General features: G+C 42.6%; 1 protein-coding gene across 3 annotated transcripts; it reads right to left on the bottom strand.

The window, feature by feature from the left end:
* Positions 1-3,485: 3,485 nt before the first annotated feature.
* Positions 3,486-7,472, bottom strand: LOC123135872 (vegetative cell wall protein gp1). Of its 3 annotated transcripts, XR_006466294.1 has the most exons (8): positions 7,204-7,472; positions 6,665-7,095; positions 5,680-5,787; positions 5,498-5,593; positions 4,595-4,668; positions 4,411-4,504; positions 4,219-4,308; positions 3,486-3,776 (listed from the first exon to the last, which is right to left on the bottom strand). XR_006466294.1 is itself a non-coding variant. In XM_044555109.1 (4 exons), the coding sequence occupies exons 1-4, from the start codon at positions 7,239-7,241 to the stop codon at positions 5,532-5,534; spliced, it is 639 nt and encodes a 212-aa protein (XP_044411044.1). In that variant the 5' UTR covers positions 7,242-7,471; the 3' UTR covers positions 5,342-5,531. The 3 variants fall into 3 exon arrangements, 1 of the variants encoding a protein (XP_044411044.1); XR_006466293.1 differs by having other exon boundaries at positions 5,498-5,787; positions 7,204-7,471; XM_044555109.1 differs by lacking the exons at positions 3,486-3,776; positions 4,219-4,308; positions 4,411-4,504; positions 4,595-4,668 and having other exon boundaries at positions 5,342-5,593; positions 7,204-7,471.
* Positions 7,473-19,452: the final 11,980 nt, after the last annotated feature.

Genomic DNA, 19,452 nt, shown 5'->3' with positions numbered 1-19,452 from the left:
TATTAACTCCCCCAAGCTTAGACCTCGCTTGTCCTCAAGCGGAAGCCGAAATTGAAAAATATGTCCATATGTTTAGAGATAGAGGTGTCGATAAAAATAAAATACGAACATGAGGGCATCATGATCATTCTTATAACAGCAACATATATGGATTTTGTCATATGATTTCTCATGCTCAAGTAACAATCTATTCACCATGTCAAGTATGGAACATAAACTTCATTGAGAACTAACAAACTATAATCTCAGTCATTAAAGCAATTGCAATTTATCATAACATCGGAAAGAGTCAAGAATAGAGCTTTTCAGCAAGTCCACATACTCAACTATCATATAGTATTCTACAATTGCTAACACTCACGCAATACTTATGGTTATGGAGTTTTAATCGGACACTGGGAAAGATAGGGGCTTATAGGTTGCCTCCCAACGTATTCACCTTTGGGTGGTGTCAACAATAATAGTTCATGCTAACTTACATCCAATTGGATATATATATCAGGATCTTTCTAACATGAGGTGCTTGCCAAAGGATAAAATGAAAAAGGAGAAAGTGAGGATCACCTTGACTCTTGCATAATGTAAAGACATAAAGTAAAAGATAGGCCCTTCGCAGAGGGAATCAGAGGTTGTCATGTGCTTTTAGGGTTGGATGCACAAAATCTTAATGCAAAAGAACATCACTTTATATTGCCACTTGTGATATGAACCTTTATTGTGCAGTCCATCACTTTTATTACTTCCATATCACATGATCGTAAAGCTTATTTTCTCCGCACTAATAAGTCATACATATTTAAAGAGCAATTTTTATTGCTTGTAACATGACAACTTACTTGAAGGATCTTACTCAATCCATAGGTAGGTATGGTGGACTCTCATGGCAAAACTGGGTTTCAGGATATTTGGAAGCACAAGTAGTATCTCTACTTGGTGCAAGGAATTTGGCTAGAATGAGGGGGAAAGACAAGCTCAACATGTTAGGAAGATCCATAACAATATACTTTAACTGAGATGTGAGAAAACATAACCCATTATGTTGTCTTCCTTGTCCAATATCAACTCTTTAGCATGTCATACTTGATGAGTGCTCATAATCATAAAAGATGTCCATGATAGTCTATTTATATGTGAAAACCTCTCTTTCTTTATTAATTCCTATTAATTTCAACGATGACCAAAACTATGTTTGTCAACTCTCAACAACTTTTATGCCTCATACTCTTTATATGTGAAGTCATTACTATCCATAAGATCAATATGAACTCTTTTATTCTTTTTGTTCTTTCTATTTTCTCAAGATCAAAGCAGGATAGCAAAGCCCTTGACTCAAAACTAATCTTTATTATAGATAGCTCACGGACTCGATTACATAAAGAGATCACAATGCAAAACTCAAAACTACTTCATACCAAACTTTATTCTACTAGATCAAGATATTACTAAAAGGATCGAACTAAGTAAAATGGTAAAGATAGGAGTGTGATGGTGATACGATACCGGGGCACCTCCCCCAAGCTTGGTAGTTGCCAAGGGGAGTGCCCATACCCATGTGATTATGTCCTCGAAGGTGGTGAAGAAGGAGTTGTTGATGATGTAGGCTTGTCGTCCATCTTTCAAGGCATAGGCTCACCATCATAGAAGGATGATCGAGTCTCCGGGATCCTCAAATCTGCAGCCAAACTCATCCTCTTGAATCTATATTCATACTCACAGGTTTGGTTTTGCAGGTCATAGATCTAGGCTTGGAGGTGCTCGATTTTCTCATGAAGCTTGAAGATGGTATCCCCAATGTTCTTGGCGTCTAGCTTGTGGTTGTTGGTGAATTCCGCGATCATCATCTGGTTGGCGTTGAATCCACGCTCCACCATCCCTTGGCACTTGAAAACTTGTTGTTCCATAGCTTCGAGCTTTGTCTCCACACTTCCGGTACGCCTTGGTCCCTCCACATCGTGGATGTGCAGCACCCCCTCACACATCTCAGTGGTTTGAGGGTGTCGCAACATCTCCGCGAGATAGGGGTTGATAACCCTCTCGATAAACTTGTCCTTGGGAGCGCTTGGAGACGTCATGGTGCTCTAGATCTGTAAGAAAAACAGCTCGAAACGAAAATAGAGGATTTTTGCGTGATACGGTGGTCAAAACCTTCGGGAAATTATATAATAAATTTTTACCAACCAAAAGAAGTAACGGGCAAGAAAATGGAGTTCGGGAGGCACCCGAGGTGCCCACGAGACAGGGGGGCGCGCCTAGTAAGGGTGGGCGCACCCTCCACCCTCGTGGAGGCCTCGTGTCCTTCCCGGATTACTTCTTGCTTTCCAAAATTCTTAAATATTCCAAAAAGGAGAAAACTTGCCATTAGAATTGTTTTGGAGTCGGTTTACTTACCGTACCACATACCTATTCCTTTTCGGAGTCTGAAACGTTATGGCAAGTGTCCCTTATGTATTCTTCCGGGGTTACGGTCTCAATAATATTGATTTCAACATTGATAGGATTACCTGAGATATAATGTTTGATACTTTGACCGTTCACCACCCTCAGACTTGTGCCTTCGAAGTTGTTGATTTTTATGGCACCGGAACGATAGGCCTCCTCGATAACGTAAGGACCTTCCCACTTAGAGAGAAGTTTTCCTGCAAAAAATCTTAAACAAGAGTTGAATAGCAACACATAATCACCTATGCTAAATTCTTGCTTTTGTATTCTTTTGTCATGCCATCTTTTAACTTTTTCTTTGAACAGCTTGGCATTCTCATACGCTTGGGTTCTCCATTCGTCAAGTGAGCTAATATATTACAATAAATATGTCAACTTGTGACCACCACTATTGGTCATTGAAAGGTCATGGTTTTTCATTTGCGACCTTTTTGTGACCAAAAACAGAAGGTCAAAAGCTGGCGGTCATAAACTGACTATAGCGACCTTCTTTGTGAGAAGGTCATAGACGTTTACGACCAAAACAGAAGGTCATTGAACTCATGACCTTTTGGTTTGGTCACTGGCTGTCTGCCCAGGCCACGTCAGATCCGACGTGGCAATCTGACGTGGCAAAATTATGACCAATTCAAAAGGTCACTGACAAGATTCAGCCCGGTCCGATTGAGTGTTTTACATGGGCCGAGCCCATTAATTCGGATGATTTGTTGTTTTTTTTCTTTCAATTTGAGTCAACTACCTGGGCCCGGCCCAACAATTTGGCCTTTTTATTTCTAGGTCACTGACAAGATTCAGCCCGGTCCGATTGAGTGTTTTACATGGGCCGAGCCCATTAATTCGGATGATTTGTTGTTTTTTTTCTTTCAATTCGAGTCAACTACCTGGGCCCGGCCCAACAATTTGGCCTTTTTATTTCTAGGCCTTAGCCATTTCACAGTCCATTTCATTAAGCCTTTTTGTACCGTTTTTCATATATACACAACATTCCAGTCCACTATTGTTTGGGCCATAGCATTTTTAGAGCCTAAATATTATTTGATCCAATAGAACATCCAAACCTTTTCATTCATAGATTTCAAATTTACACATTTCAACAGCAACAACCAAAACATTCTTTCAATTAAATAATCAAATCCAAAAATCGATCAATGAAACTCACAATAGCACATGTACAATAGCACATACTGGACGATCCAACAAGTGCACATACAATCAAAAAACAAATACACATGCACCAAAACTTGGTGGCAACATCAACTAAAACTTGGTGCACATATCTAAGCTTCTTCTGATCTTCGGTAAGAGCAGCAGCCACCTCGACGACATTATATCCCGATCTACATAAATTAGTAGTGAGATAGAGTGAAAGTTGAATGATTGCCAATAAAATACATGGGTAGAAGATGGACGACATTATATAGAAGAGTAGAGATCTGTGTCCCTTGGAAGCACATCAAATGTAAAAAATCTGGACTAGTTAAATAATAATTGTATCCTTCTCTACAAGCACATATGAGTACTTAATAACTACTAATCCTATCATGTATGGCAGGCTTGCAAGATGGAGATGCATACATGACTAAACACTAACATATTATGGTATGACCAGGGTGAGAAAATCGACAACTCGGTCGACCCAACATTGAAATCAGACACGATATCCTAAAACAGCAAGAAACGGGAAAAGTATGCTCATACATCAGGACCACTAAAACCAAGCACATCACAACCATGGTCGAGGAAATAATCAACATCTGCATTTTACCACAGTACACTTACCACAAAATTGTCATCAGTACAGAGATCATTAGCTACCACCGCATGAAGCATCCATACATCAAACTGATTTTTCTGCTGTTGGTTGGAACACTACACGTCAACCAGAAATTTGTAAGTACATGAGACAATGGCTTAACAGAAGAACATTGTGACTTCCTCATCTATTTGTTTCAACAGCAGTACAAACCTCACCTATGTTACACCCTCAGCAGCATTAAAAATGCCTGATAATCTGCACGTACAGAAGATTCATACACAGTCGCATGAACAACATTCAGCATGTTATCTACACAGAGAAGAGAAAAGTCAAACAGATCTCAATCATTTTGCCGTATTAACACATGCACATCAAGTAAGAGTGGTGCTCTGTTTTTACCAGAGCGGCACAAGCGAGACAATGTCCGATTCGCCCTACTCCTCCACAAGATTCGCCCTACGTTTCAAAGCACACTGCATGGGAACAAAGACACTTATGAACAAAGATATGCCTCAAATTTCAATAGAACACTACTGTGCTTGCTAAGCTAGTCAATGCACAAACATATAAGCATGCAGAAATAGTAGTACTAGTCATATACATGACACATCATGCAACAAGATCTAAAATGAATAATTATAGGCTAGAAGAAAAATATATAATACCAAATACCAACTAAACAGTACTGGATGCTAGTAGCAGAACAAACACTACTATATCTGCCAAATGCACAAGCCAATTAAGCATGTTCCTCCAATATTATGCAATCTCAGATGCAAACAGGTAACAACGCCTATTTTTCTTGTCATAAGAAGAGGCTAGAGCCCTTTTCTGTTTGGTGATGGTGCCGATGGGGCAATGGTAGGCACGCCTATATTTACAAGAACAACAACTGGGCATTTTGTACGAGTAAGGATATCCTGTAGTTACCTGAATTAACAAACTACGCACACCCTAAAAAGTGACAACAAAGGTACGCATGGGCATTCATCACCATAGCAATAGTTCAAGGATAAAAGCATAGATGATATATTTTTTAAGATCCACAAACCCAGACACAACAAGTTCTTACTAGACTATCAGCATATATACAGGTATGTTTTTACAACAAAAATGTCAAGTTTTTATGGATCAATAAGAAGAAGATGGCCAATCAAACATTTCCAGGCATGGTATGAATTTACAAAGGGAAGGACGAGCAAACAAATATTTATATTTCAGTGCCATACAATCAACTGGGTCAAAGAAGAAAAGAAAAATCGTCCAGTGAAGACAGTAGGCTATTCAAGAAAAAAATTGGACCTGATTTTGCCCTGTCCATTGTGTTCCACACCAATCAAGAATTCAACCACCGACCTCGGCGCATAACAGAATCATGATGTCCATTTGCATCCAGGGCTGAATTTGACCATGGAAATTGGCTATTAAGTAGTATACTCATGTGGTGAATTTTATGGAATAATTAATCTATACTCTGCATCTACCAAAAGCAAATCTCCTTGAACAGGGTCTGATGCCAAGCAATCCAAAGGCATCTAACTGAAAAAGGCAAAACGGTGCTTCTGCGATAGTCCCATCCATGGTCTCCACAACTGCAAAAGAACAAAGAAGATGGTTACCGAGGCACCAAAGTTACTTCATAATCTGCACAGGATTTACCCAAAATGTAGCGCCTATGTAGAAGAAACTATGAAATGTGTAGAAGAATCATCACATGAACAAATAAACAAGACCCCCATGAACTTGGAACACTGTGAACACTAGCAGGACGCACAACAGACCTTGGAAGACTGACTGCGTGTAACCGGAGCAGAAATCAAAATTGTGAAACAGAGTACATGACTGGCAGTCTCTACAGGCGTACGGTTAAGGGTCATCGCTTTTTCAAATGCTATGCTATGGTTTTGTGCGGTTTGCGCAGTTGGCAAAAGCAAAACTAATAGAATTCCCAGATGTGGCAAAACTAGCATATTATTTCCCCCGGAGACTAACTGAGAAGGAATCGATCATGATAGGGCGTACTTTGTAAGTTACTTGGACTTCCAGAACAGGAATCAAACAGGAGAAATGTAACAACTATTACAACTGAAATATCAGAACTAACTCCGTTGCTGGTGAATCCCTGATCTTCACTGCAGTGGCAAGATAAAACCACACAGAGTAATAAGCCTACACAGACTACATGATCATAGTGTACTAAGCTAAATCTACAAAGGGGGGCATTTCCAGGACCAAAAACAGCACCAATCAGATCATGCGATTCTAGCTATGCAAGTCCCCAAGTCGTACAGCCAACTGATTCGTAAGCAGCCGATGTTATGATCCATTAGCAGGACCGACTGAACCTACACCTACACTTCAGCGCGCAGCCGCGCCAGCACGGAGCATAATTCGGCAGCGAGATCCAACAAACAAAAGCCCCACAGCTGACACACACACGCGCGCGCTTCAAGGGGAAGGGGAATCTACCTGCTGCCGAACAGACGGGGATAGGAAGAGCCGACGGTGTCCCAAATCTGGGCCTTGACGACCTTGCCGTCGACCTAGAGGGAGCGGGTGGCGAACTCGACCCCCCTGATGGTGGACTTGGACTCGAGGCTGAACTCGTTGCGGGTGAAGCGGGAGGGCAGGTTGGACTTGCCGATGCCGGTCTTGAATGATTGCCTTGCGTTGGACCCCCCTGATGTGGTCGAAGAGCAGCGGGACAGGCCCGTCGGGGTTGCCCCGGCCAGGTAAGGCACCGGCAGGAAGGCCTTCCCCATGGGGTTCGCCAACGGAACCCTCTTGCTGTCGCCGCCGGCGTGCAGCAGCAGCACGTGCTTGGTGGCCATGAAGCACACCACGGATGCGGAGGAGCCGGTCGCTTCGGGGAGGAATTCGGCGATCTCTTCCTTGGTGGCCTGCAAGAGAAATTGAGTTCAGATGTCAAAATTCAGGTCAAGGGAGCAGAAATCTACTGACTGCGCAAGCAGGCGAGGGAAAGGTGGAGCGAGGTAGGGCTTCCTGACCTGGGAGACGAGGTGGCGGGCGAGGGAGGCGACGGCATGGAGCGTGGTGGCGCCAGAGCCGATGCGGGCGCCCTCGGGGTCCGGGAAGGAGGGGCGAAAGGGGAAGGTGGGGGAGGGAGGGGGCGGGAGGAGATGGGAGGCAACGAGGTGGATGGCGGCGCGATGGGGGACGGGAAGGAGATGGTGGAGAGGTCGGCGGTGCTTCGATCGTATCTGGGAGAAAGAAGAGACGAGGGAGAGGAAGGCGGGGGCGGCGGGGTGCCTCGATCGGATGTGAGGAATTGGTGGGTAGGTGGGTTAGGGTTCGGGTTTCTCGGGAGACGCTCCACCGTTGATAGGTGTGATATGGATGGCTCAGATCGCTTCGGACGGGGTGATCCGCGTGATTGTGGTTTCTTGCTTCTCATTGGCCGATTGTTTTGTGCTGGAATCTTCAAAATTTGGACCCAAAATTTCTTAAGTTTTTTAAGAAAAACTACAAATCTGTCTTGTAAAAAGGACCATAATTTTTTTCAAAAATATTAGTCCACAACTTATTTACAATTAATTAAAATGTCAAGATCACAACCGTATACAATTAAGCTAGAAAATCAAAACACTAGCGGCCCGACACTGCTTCATTGCAACTCCGTCGGTCCCGACGATGTCGGATCACAGCACCGGCGGTCCCCGGTGATGCTCTGTTGCATCACCGCTGACTATTGTAGCATCACCTTCTGCTGCAACCCTCGATGACCTTGCGGCGCCATGCATGACTGGTGGCCACTACCCGACACCCAGCGACGCCACGCATCACTGCCCCACACCACATACATGGCATAGTTTGTTCAAATAATCCCATATTGTGCACAAGGGTGCATTTTGGAATTCCAAACAATGTTGCCTAAGGAACTTTTCATTTTTTTTTGCACAAAAATTTCATTTTTTATTTTTCGAGTGCCCAAAATGAGTTTTTTTGTGGAGGACCTACCAAATATTTGTTGCAAAATTGTACCAAATCATTATTCTAAAATACTAGACCATATTTAATGTACAAATAACCAAATGGTTGGGTGTCAAAACTTTTGATCCACCTCTCGTGAAAAAGATAAATTTCCGCCGATTCAGCAGGAAGCGGGTCAAATTTAAACTGCAGTTGCCTCATAGCTTGCTTTTTATTTTTACCAAAAATATTTCTAGGTATAAAAGTATCTATTTAATTAGATAAACACAAAAAAGTTTCAAGATTCAACCACTAGCTAGGAACGGTCATGCACGCCGTTTTGCCGCATTTTGAAACGGGCATAAAAAATTCAAAAAAAATAAAAAATTGGAAAACCTTTGCATTCTGTCATTATATGTGACCAGGTTACCAACAAAAATTATAAACTTGTAATACGGTAATTATTTAAAAAAAGTGTTCTTAGAAACGACCTATCAAGTGTGAAGATGAATGGCTTTCAAGCCAAATGCTCAATCTTGTGGCCACATTCATGGCATAGTTTGTTCAAATGATCTCATATTATGCACAAGGGTGCATCTTGGAATTTCAAACAATGTTGCCTAAGTAAGTTTTCATTTTTTTTGCACGGAAAATTCATTTTTCATTTTCTGAGTGCCCAAAAGGAGGTTTTTTTGTGAAGGAACTACCAAATAATTGTTGCAAAAATGGACCAAATAAATTTTATAAAACACTAGGCCATATATAATGCACAATTGACAAAATGGTTGGGTAAAAAAAGTTTTGATCCACCTCTGGTGAAAAAGACAAATTGCCGTCGATTCAGTTGGAAACGGGTCAAATTTGAACTGCAGCTGCGTCATAGTTTGCTCTTTATTTTTTCCAAAAATCATTTCTAGGTACATAAGTATCTATTAATCATAGAAACACCAAAAAATTTCCAAGATTCAACCACTAGCTAGGAATGGTCAAGCCCGACGTTTTGACCGCATTTTGAAACGGGCATAAAAAATTCAAAAAAAAAAATAATTGGAAAACCTTCGCATTGTGTCATTATATGTGACCAAGTTTCCAGGAAAAATAATAAACTTGTAATACAGTAATTATTTTAAAAAGGTGTTCTCAGAAATGAGCTATAAGTGTGAAGATTCATGGCTTTCAAGCCAAATGATCAATCTTATGGCCACATTCATGGCATAGTTTGTTCAAGTGATCTCATATTGTGCACAAGGGTGCATATTGGAATGGCAAACAATGTTTCCTAAGGAAGTTTTCATTTTCTTTGGACGAAAAAACCATTTTCCATTTTCTGAGTGCCTGAAATGAGTTTTTTTTGTGAAGGACCTACCATATATTTGTTGCAAAATTGGACCTAATCAATTTTATAAAATACTAAGCCATATTTAATGCACAATTGACAAAATGGTTGAGTGTCAAATGTTTTGATCCACCTCTGGTGAAAAAGACAAATTCCCGTCGATTTAGTTGGAAGCGGGTCAAATTTGAACTGCAGCTGCCTCATAGTTTGCTCTTTATTTTTTCCAAAAATCATTTCTAGGTAAATAAGTATCTATTTAATCAGAAATACATGGTTTGAAGGCGATACATCGAGGTTTGGACGGTGGCCGAGGGCCCCAACTCTAGAGCGCGTAAGCTCGCATGCCCGCCGCGTGGTCACCGCGTGACCGTGGCGTTGCCATGTGTTCTGGGCGGCCTAGGCATGTCTAGTGGGTTGGGCACTCCCCAGGTAGGTGCTAGGAAGAAAATCACAACATAAGATTCTCACGAGGAGACCGATCGATGCTCAAACATGAATAAGCAGCCAAGTGTTTGATTTGCGGTACAGGAAATGCACATGGCTAATAGGCGTGTGTTTTGGTTGAGGATGATCAGTTACTAAGAAGACCGTCTTCACAAATTTTCACCTCAAAAGGAGGAGCCTAGGTGGTACTTTCTTTACAAAGTACCACACTGGACATAAATACGAATGTTGAAGATGGGCTCAAAATAATGAATGGATTGAGCTGGCATTTGGTGGAGGATGGTTATTTGGGCATAGGAAAGCACTATAGAAAATGGGTACCATTTGGACATGCCAAAGTGGTACTTCCTTCATAAAGTGCTGCTCCGAACAGAATAGGAAAATGAATATTTTCGAATTATTTTTGAACTAGGCAAGGAATGTTTTTCACATATTTGATGAAGATATGATCCAAAACATTTATGAGATTTTTTTGGGAATTTTTGGAATAACAGAAATATAGGTTGCTTCACAACCTAGGGCAAAAACTGCCACATGGACATGACACATAGGCAAAACTGATGAGATGGCGCCTAGTCATCACAACCCACCACAATCTACAAGGCTATGACCATCTATATTGGTCATTAACAGCTAGAAATAAGGCATCGGACTAGCACTATTTGCTTTGTGACTATTTCGTGTAAGGAAATTACGACCTTTCTGACCAAAATGGTCGCAATGGTTTAGGGTTAGGAGCCCCCCAAACAGCTTTTGACCAATTGGCCTGAAATGGTCATAGATCTATGACCAATTCTTCCAGGGTCACTGACAGAAGGTCACTAGTTGACATATTTCTTGTAGTGATATCAAATAACCTCTTCTCACCGGCAAGTTTGAAGTCATAGTTGAGCTCTTTAATAGCCCAATATGCTTTATGTTCAAGTTCGAGAGGTAAGTTACATGCTTTTCCATAAACCATCTTATACGAAGACATACCCATAGGATTTTTATATGCAGTTCTATAGGCCCACAATGCATCATCGAGTTTCTTGGACCAATTCTTCCTAGATCTATTAACAGTCTTTTGCAAAATTAATTTGAGCTCTCTATTGCTCAATTCTACTTGACCACTAGATTGCGGGTGATAAGGAGATGCAATTCTATGATTAACATCATACTTAGCAAGCATTTTACGAAAGGCACCATGAATAAAATGTGAACCACCATCAGTCATGAGATATCTAGGGACTCCAAACCTCGGAAAAATAACTTCCTTAAGCATCTTAATAGAGGTGTTATGATCAGCACTACTAGTTGGAATAGCTTCTACCTACTTAGTAACGTAATCAACAGCAACTAAAATATGTGTATATCCATTAGAGGTAGGAAAAGGTCCCACATAATCAAATCCCCAAACATCAAATGGTTCAATAACAAGAGAATAATTCATAAGCATTTCTTGACGTCTACTAATATTACCAATTTTTTGACATTCATCACAAGACAAGACAAACTTACATGCATCTTTTAAGAGAGTAGGCCAATAAAAACCGGATTGCAATACCTTATGTGCAGTTCTATCTCCAGTGTGGTGTCCTCCATATGGTCCGGAGTGACACTTGCGTAGGATCTATTCCTATTCATGCTCAGGTACACAACATCTAATAACACCATCTACTCCTTTATAAAGGTGTGGGTCATCCTAGAAGTAATGTCTTAAATCATAAAAGAACTTTTTCTTTTACTGGTATGTGAAAGTAGGTGTATAAATTTAGCAACAATGTAATGAGCATAATCAGCATACCATGGAGCAGTACGAGAAGCATTAATGACTGCTAATTGTTCATCAAGAAAGCTATCATCAATAGGTAGTGGTCATCAAGAACATTCTCTAACCTAGACAAGTTGTCTGGAACGGGGTTCTCAGCTCCCTTTCTATCAATAATGTGCAAATCAAATTCTTGGAGCAAGAGAACCCATCTAATAAGTCTAGGCTTAGCATATTTCTTTTCCATAAAGATATTTAATAGCAGCATGATCAGTGTGAATAGTAACTTTAGAATCAACAATATAAGGTATGAACTTATCACATGCAAATACAACTGCTAAGAACTCTTTTTCAATAGTAGCAAAATTTCTCTAGGCAGTGTCAAGAGTTTTACTAGCATACTGGATAACATTTAATTTTTTATCAACTCTTTGCCCTAGAACAACACCTACAGCATAATCACTAGCATCACACATAATTTCAAAGGGTAAATTCCAATCAGGTGGCTGAACAATAGGTGCAGTGATCAAAGCTTTCTTAAATATTTCGAATTCTTCTACACAATCATCATCAAAGACAAAAGGAATATCTTGTTGCAATAAATTAGTCAGAGGCCTAGAGATTTTAGAAAAGTCCTTAATGAACCTCCTATAAAAACCGGCATGACCAAGGAAACTTCTTATACCTTTTATGTCCTTGGAACATGGCATCTTTTCAATAGCATCAACTTTAGCTTTATCAACATCAATACCTCTTTCAGAAATTTTATGCTCCAAGACAATGCCTTCATTAACCATAAAGTGGCACTTTTTCTAATTCAAGACGAGACTAGTGTCTTCACATCTCTGCAAAACTTGATCTAGGTTGCTCAAGCAATCATCAAAAGAGGATCCATAAACGGAGAAATCATCCATGAATACCTCATAAATCTATTCACAAAAGTCAGAGAATATAGCCATCATGCATATTTGAAAGGTAGCAGGTGCATTACATAAACCAAAAGGCATATGTCTATAAGCAAAAGTATCGAAAGGGCAAGTAAAAGTAGTTTTTGATTGATCCTCCGCTGACACAGGTATTTGAGAGAAACTAGAATAACCATCTAGGAAGCAGAAATGTGTATGTTTGGATAGTCTTTCTAGCATCTGATCAATAAAAGGTAAAGGGTAATGATATTTCTTAGTAGCTTTATTTAATTTATGGAAATCAATTACCATCCTATAACCTGTAATAATTCTTTGCGGGATCAATTCATCTTTATCATTAGAAACAACAGTAATACCTCCCTTCTTAGGAACGCAATGGACATGACTTACCCAATCACTGTCAGCAACAGGATAAATTATACCTGCCTCAAGGAGTTTTAGTATCTCCTTTCTTACCACTTCTTTCATCTTAGGATTTAACCGTCATTGAGGATCTCTAACTGGTTTGGCATCTTTCTCCAATTTTATTTTGTGTTGGCATAGAGTGGGACTAATGCCCTTAAGATCATCCAGAGTATATGCAATAGCAGCACACGGTGCTTCTTCAGACTTTTCAATAATCTTTCCTCTTCTTGCTCTGAAAGGTTAGCACTAATAATAACAGGATATATCTTCTTTTCATCAAGATAAGCATATTTAAGATTATCAGGTAATGGTTTGAGCTCAAACACGGGATCACCCTTGGGTGGAGGAGGATCCCCTAGGATTTCAACAGGTAAGTTGTGTTTCACAATAGGACCTTGTTGAAGGAATACTTCATCTATTTCTCTTCTTTCATTCATAAACATATCATTTTCATGGTCTAGCAAATATTGTTCTAACGGATCGGTAGGAGGCACGACAATAGAAGCAAGACCAATAATTTCGTCCTTACTAGGGAATTCTTTATCACGGGGTTGTCTATGAAACTTAGCAAAATTAAACTCATGAGACATATCCCCTAAGCCAATTGTAACAACATCCTTTTCACAATCAATCCTAGCATTAACAGTATTCAAGAAGGGTCTACCAAATATAATGGGATAAAAGTCATCTTGTGGGGAACCAAGAATAAGAAAATCAGCAGGATATTTAGCTTTCCACACAAGACTTCTACATCTCTAACAATCCCAACCGGCTTAATAGTATCCCTATTAGCAAACTTAATTGTAACATCAATACCTTCTAACTCAGCGGGTGCAATATCCTGCATAATTTCTTTATATAAGGAAAAAGGTATTGCACTAGCACTAGCACCCATATCACATAAGCCATGATAACAATGATCTCCTATCTTAACAGAAATAACAGGCATGCCTACAACAGGTCTATGTTTCTTAGCATCGGGTCTAGCAATATTAGCAGTTTCACCACAGAAATAAATAACATGCCCATCTAAATTATCATCCAAGAGATCTTTAACCATCGCAATACTAGGTTCAACTTTAATTTGCTCAGGAGGTGTATATGTTCTAGTATTACTCTTACGAACAACAGTTGAAGCTTTAGCTTGATCCTTTATCCTAACAGGGAAAGGTGGTTCTCAACATAAGTAGTAGGAACAATAGGATCATTATAAGTGATAGTCTTTTCTTCAACTGTAACAGGTGCAACTACTTTTACTTCAGTGGGAGGATTATATTTAAACCACTGCTCCTTAGGGATATCAACGTGAGCAGCAAAAGATTCACAAAAAGCAGCTACTATCTCAGAGTCAAGCCCATATTTAGTGCTAAATCCACGAAAAGCATCGGTATCCATAAAGGATTTAACACAATCAAACTTAGGTGTCATACCTAACTCGTTACCATCGTCGTAACCCCAATCTTCAGAGTTGCGTTTAATTCTTTCCAATAAATCCCACTTGAATTCAGTAGTCTTCAGCATGTAAGAACCAACATAGGAAGTATCGAGCATGGTGCGATCATTGAGAGAAAGCCGAGCATAAATTTTTTGAATAATCATTTCTCTTGAGAGCTCATGATTGGGGCATGAATATAACATTGACTTAAGCCTCCCCCAAGCTTGAGAGATGCCTTCTCCTTCGCGAGGCCAGAAATTATATATGTAATTACGATCACGATGAACAAGATGCATATGATAGAACTTCTGGTGAAATTCCAACTTCAATCGTTTATAGTTCCAAGATCCTGTTGTTGGGATCTACGGTAGGGTGTGTCGACTGCAAATTAAAATTTCCTACGCGCAGAACAACCAAGAACATGGTACGGGAGATGGATCACGGATCGCTACCACTAGACGTGCAGTGCCGTGCAGCGGAAGAAGAGTTGGGGCAGCGCGTCCGCGTGGATCGTCTCCTCCTCATCCGATCTCCCTCGAACAGCCGGTCGTCCGATCCCACGTACAAGTTCGCCGGAGCGGCGCAAGTGCACCGCCTCTAACGGTATCCGCGCATGTAGGAGGAACACCGTGCAGCGGACTTCTAGGTCCGATCACACAGTCGACAACGAGTGGAGGTGGCTATTCGCAACACATGCAAACCCTAGTCGCAGCACCGAAGCGATCAACCGCATGAGTGTGCCGCACCCCCACTTTATATAAGCGTCCGTCGCAGGCTCAACACTTGGGCCTTGCACGGACCCTAAAGCCCAAAGTCTACTCGGTTACGTTCCTAGTCCAGTTCGGATCACATCCGACCAGTGTCCTATGAACCGACCTCGTAGGTTCCTTCCCTTAAGCGTGCGACCCCTTAGGTTCAAGTCGGCTTGGTCACAGTTCTGATCACCTACGACCTGCATGGTTGGTAGTGGCCTCTAGCAAGGCGTGCCGACCACCAAGCAGACTATGAAGCTGGTTAGGCGAACCTGTACAACCTGTCACACTTCTGTTCCCTTTGCCACACGATATATGTTGTCAGGCTCAAGGCGAGATTGTCATCCTTGTGCTAGCTCGACCTCTTTCTCGTTCCAGTGATACCGACCTCAATCCGGATTATCTCATAATCCTTGTCGCATGGCCATGCTTATCCGGGTCGGATCACACGAGGGGCCCAGAGTATATCTCTCCTGATAGAAGGGGAAAATCCCATCTTGCTCGACCATGTCTCGCAGCATGGGACTGGAGAAACCCGAAACCTACCTTTGTAACTACCCAGTCATGGAGTAGCGTTTGGTCGTCCCAAAGCAAGTCTGTCACCATCCTGAGTACATGCGTCAGCTCAGGTTTTAGGACATAGAACGTATGTTGTACTAGAGACTCACATATGACATATCGCTGCGTCTCATAGTTGGGTCTGTCCGACTCGGACCTTATCTCGACTCGGATCTGACTACGTCGAATCCGATTAGGCCTTTCCAAGTCCATATTATCCGGTTAGCATCCAATGCTCCATGGCTAGTGAGACCAAGCCACCGACCGTGTCATATGCTAGTCTAGTCGGCTGCGCGTCCACACATCCCTTTCGACTAGGGACCTTTTAGGACAGTCATCATACAATGCATAGTCCCACAAACAAGTCACGTACTTGCTTATACACATCATTGATAATGTCCAAGGACTATCTTTATTCATAAACACATAAGAAATATCATCATACATGATTGCCTCTAGGGCATATCTCCAACAGTCTCCCATTTGCATTAGAGCCAATCAAATAGACATCGAATGCCCCACTCTAGGAAAATGCCTGCTAGTGGCGCACCAGTTTTGCCTACTAATGGCGCACCACTGGTGCACCACTAGCACCACGCCACTGGAATTAAATACTAATGGCGCACCCCTGGTGCGCCATTAGTATCTGGTATACTAATGGCGCACCACACAGTGCGCCATTAGTATAGCCCACAGTGCGCCATCAGTATGCCTCACAGGGGGGCATATGTACCCATGTGCTTTGGCATACTAATGGCGCACTAGGGTGTGGTGCGCCATTAGTGTCCTTTCTGCAGTGCACCATTAGTGTGCTGAGTGGTGCGCCATTAGTATGAATATTAGGGATTTTTCTTTTCTTTTCTGATATTTGCACAGGTTACAAAACATGTTACTGCACATAATATAGAGAGCACAACATATAAACAGCAGATTTATCGAATACAATAGAAGATTAGTCTCCGAATACAATTCATCATATTAGTCTCCGAATTTCAAATACCGAACAAAGTTATAACATTACAAGTCTCGAAACCGCGAGTAGCGAGTTTGTCTTCACATTAAAGTCGATATCGATCATCTAAACTACCATCACATAGAAGAGAGCTGCGATCATCACGATGAGCATAATCGCGATGAAACTGGTCTTCATCCGGTTCCTCCAACGCTCCCTCCTCTCTCCCGCTAGATACCGCACGTATCTAACTTCGGCCTCCGCCCTAGTGGTGTACCCTTTGTAACTGTTACCACTGAAATGGTGAACCTGTCTCCGACACTCCTCCCAGTCATCGTAGACTCCGGTAACCTTACCCTTGTATACGACATACGACGACATCTCTATGCACTAGCCAAACAAAACATTAGTAGCAATTCACAGAGATATACAAGTTCATTAAAGTTTAATATTACAACTATAGCAGCACGATTCATGGTCCTACTAATAAATAGCATTGATTACATATAAGTTGAACGACTGTCCAAACCAAAGAGACATACAAGTTCATAAAAGTTTAATATTACAACATGAGCCAATCGACATTTCAGATAGCATCACTACTTTTGACTCGATCAACTCAGGAGACCGGAGCATGGATGAAGCCGCCGTCTTTCATGATGGTCATGAAATTGCGGGCGTTGTCAGCCTGCATTTGTAGCATTGTTTCAATCTCACTATTGGACGGTTGAGATCTGAGGTAGAACTGCCCCGAGGTACGAAGGACATCTTGATGGATGATTTCCGCAAACTCCGACTGGATGCGAAAGAATTCTTGTCTGATGTCCGCGTCCTGGATTGCTGACAAGCTAGTGGCCCAATATTTGAGATTATCTGGTAGCAGAAGGTGATTATGGTCCCGTACGATCGCCCGCATGTGATGGAGGGTGTAGTAGGCATCCTTCTGACCGCCAGGCAGCTGCTTGACGCAGGGGAACGTCGTATTGTGGGTTAACACGTGGTTGCCGTACCTACGAACTGGCCTCTTGAAGGTGCCTCCAGATCTGGCGTAGCTGGGGAGAGCATCATCAAGAACTTTCTTCATATTTGTGTAGTCTATCTTTGACTTACAGTCCGGGTCAAAATACGTGGTCAAGGAATATTTTGGGCTTAAGAGGATGAGTGTGCAATGTGTGTCACTGCACAAAACACGGAATGTTAGAAAAAAAACGATCGAAATCTAAGAAACCATATGTTACGGGGCGGTGAGGGGATGACTTACTTGGGAAAGTAAGGAACGAGGAAGTTATCCTTATCTGGGTTTGCCAGAATGATGCCTTCGAGGTGTGAACTCGCGACTTTCTAGTCCCCAGCGCTGCCCAAGATCTTGGCACACATGTAGAAGAGGTCGACTATCACGATGTCCGGGGTATTGTCTCGAATGATCCGCATCTCCATACTCAGCGAAAACAGCCAAACGAAGGTGTAGTGCAGCGGATGAAGGTTAAACCTAGCAAAGACGTCATCAAACCACAGGACGATTGTACCCCCAATGGCGCTATCCACAAAGCCCTTGCCCTCTGGCACCTTGGCCACGAAAACCGGGTATGCCACATCATTCTAGGAGAGACGCCGCTTCTCCAAAGAAAGAACACTGTCATGCAGACTCTGCATAGCACCGGTTGCAGCATTGAGCATATTTGTCGGTAGCATCGCCCTACCCGCCACATGCACCCTCCTCAAGATATCCTTAGGTGAAGGTTGCCCGTCCTGAGCACGGATCATACTCGGTGACGGTTGGCTCACATCGGCGCCCTTGTTAGTCTTTCGTTTCCGTCCCTTCTTCTTGATCTGCTGTAATGGGATCGAGTTCTGCTCACAGACCGCCTTCTTGAGCGTGTTGGTGCTGATAATATTTCGCACCTCGGCTATCTGAGGCTCAGTGAAGGCGGCAGCTGGAGGCGTCTCCTGAGAACTGAACGCCAGACGACACCTGTTGCAATTAGGTTTCTCCGTGGTACCAGCTAGATCGTGGTCGTCTTTTTCAGGGTTGGGTTCTTGAGAAGGAGGCCCACAGAATTTGTCACTGTACCCATGTTCGGCAAAATACTTATCAATGTTGGTAAATGTACCGTCGTCGTTGTCATCATCGTCCGGATCCTGTGCCATATGCATGTCCGGATCCTGTGCCATATGGATGTCTGACATGTCTGGTAGCGTTGCGGCATTCTTGACATGGCTTGGCGCCGGCACAACTGGCGGTCTTGTCTGTGGGGTTGTTGTCCCCCTCCCCCAAACGAATCTGGCTCTTCGGCCAAAGCAGGGGCCAGCTTACGCAGGCGCTAAAGGTCATCTCATCATCTTCGTCGGCCCCAGTGGGTCGAATTGGAGGTAACAACTCGTCGCAGCCTGGCAGCACCCGAACCAGTTCAACCCTATACACCGTGGGTGGCATTGGATTACCTTGGAACACGGGGTTGCCCGGTTGAATGATTCTGCCCTTGGCGACATCGATCAACTCGCCACCCACGAAGTGCAGGAGAGTGCATGGAACGTCGGCGGCGCCCTGCGAAAACATGTAGGGCGTCAGGGTTGCCCAGTCAAAGGCAAGGAGATGAAGTCATCGACCGAGAGGCTTAGTTACCGTGATGCCGTCGAGCTCGGCTAATGTCGAGGCACCGCCAACGGCGGGCGTGCAACTGACGGAGGGGCCGCTTGCTGGCGAGGTGCCGGCCGACGTACACCCGCCGGGTGCATTAAGCTCCAATGCCCGTGTCGGCGCCGGAGACA

This window comes from Triticum aestivum, chromosome 6B (genome assembly GCF_018294505.1).
Source record: "Triticum aestivum cultivar Chinese Spring chromosome 6B, IWGSC CS RefSeq v2.1, whole genome shotgun sequence".
Classification (NCBI taxonomy): Eukaryota; Viridiplantae; Streptophyta; class Magnoliopsida; order Poales; family Poaceae; genus Triticum; species Triticum aestivum.
Note: the sequence above shows the minus strand (reverse complement) of the source record. Positions and strands in the feature narration are given on the sequence as shown.

Bases quoted from the DNA above. Each gene is read 5' to 3' on its own strand.
- LOC123135872 (XM_044555109.1), bottom strand. From the start codon at position 7,241: ATGCCGTCGCCTCCCTCGCCCGCCACCTCGTCTCCCAG. The intron at 7,096-7,203 runs GTCAGGAAGCCC...TTTCTCTTGCAG, and splicing joins CCCGCCACCTCGTCTCCCAG to GCCACCAAGGAAGAGATCGC. The intron at 5,594-5,679 runs GTAGATGCAGAG...GGTCAAATTCAG, and splicing joins TTCAAGGAGATTTGCTTTTG to CCCTGGATGCAAATGGACAT.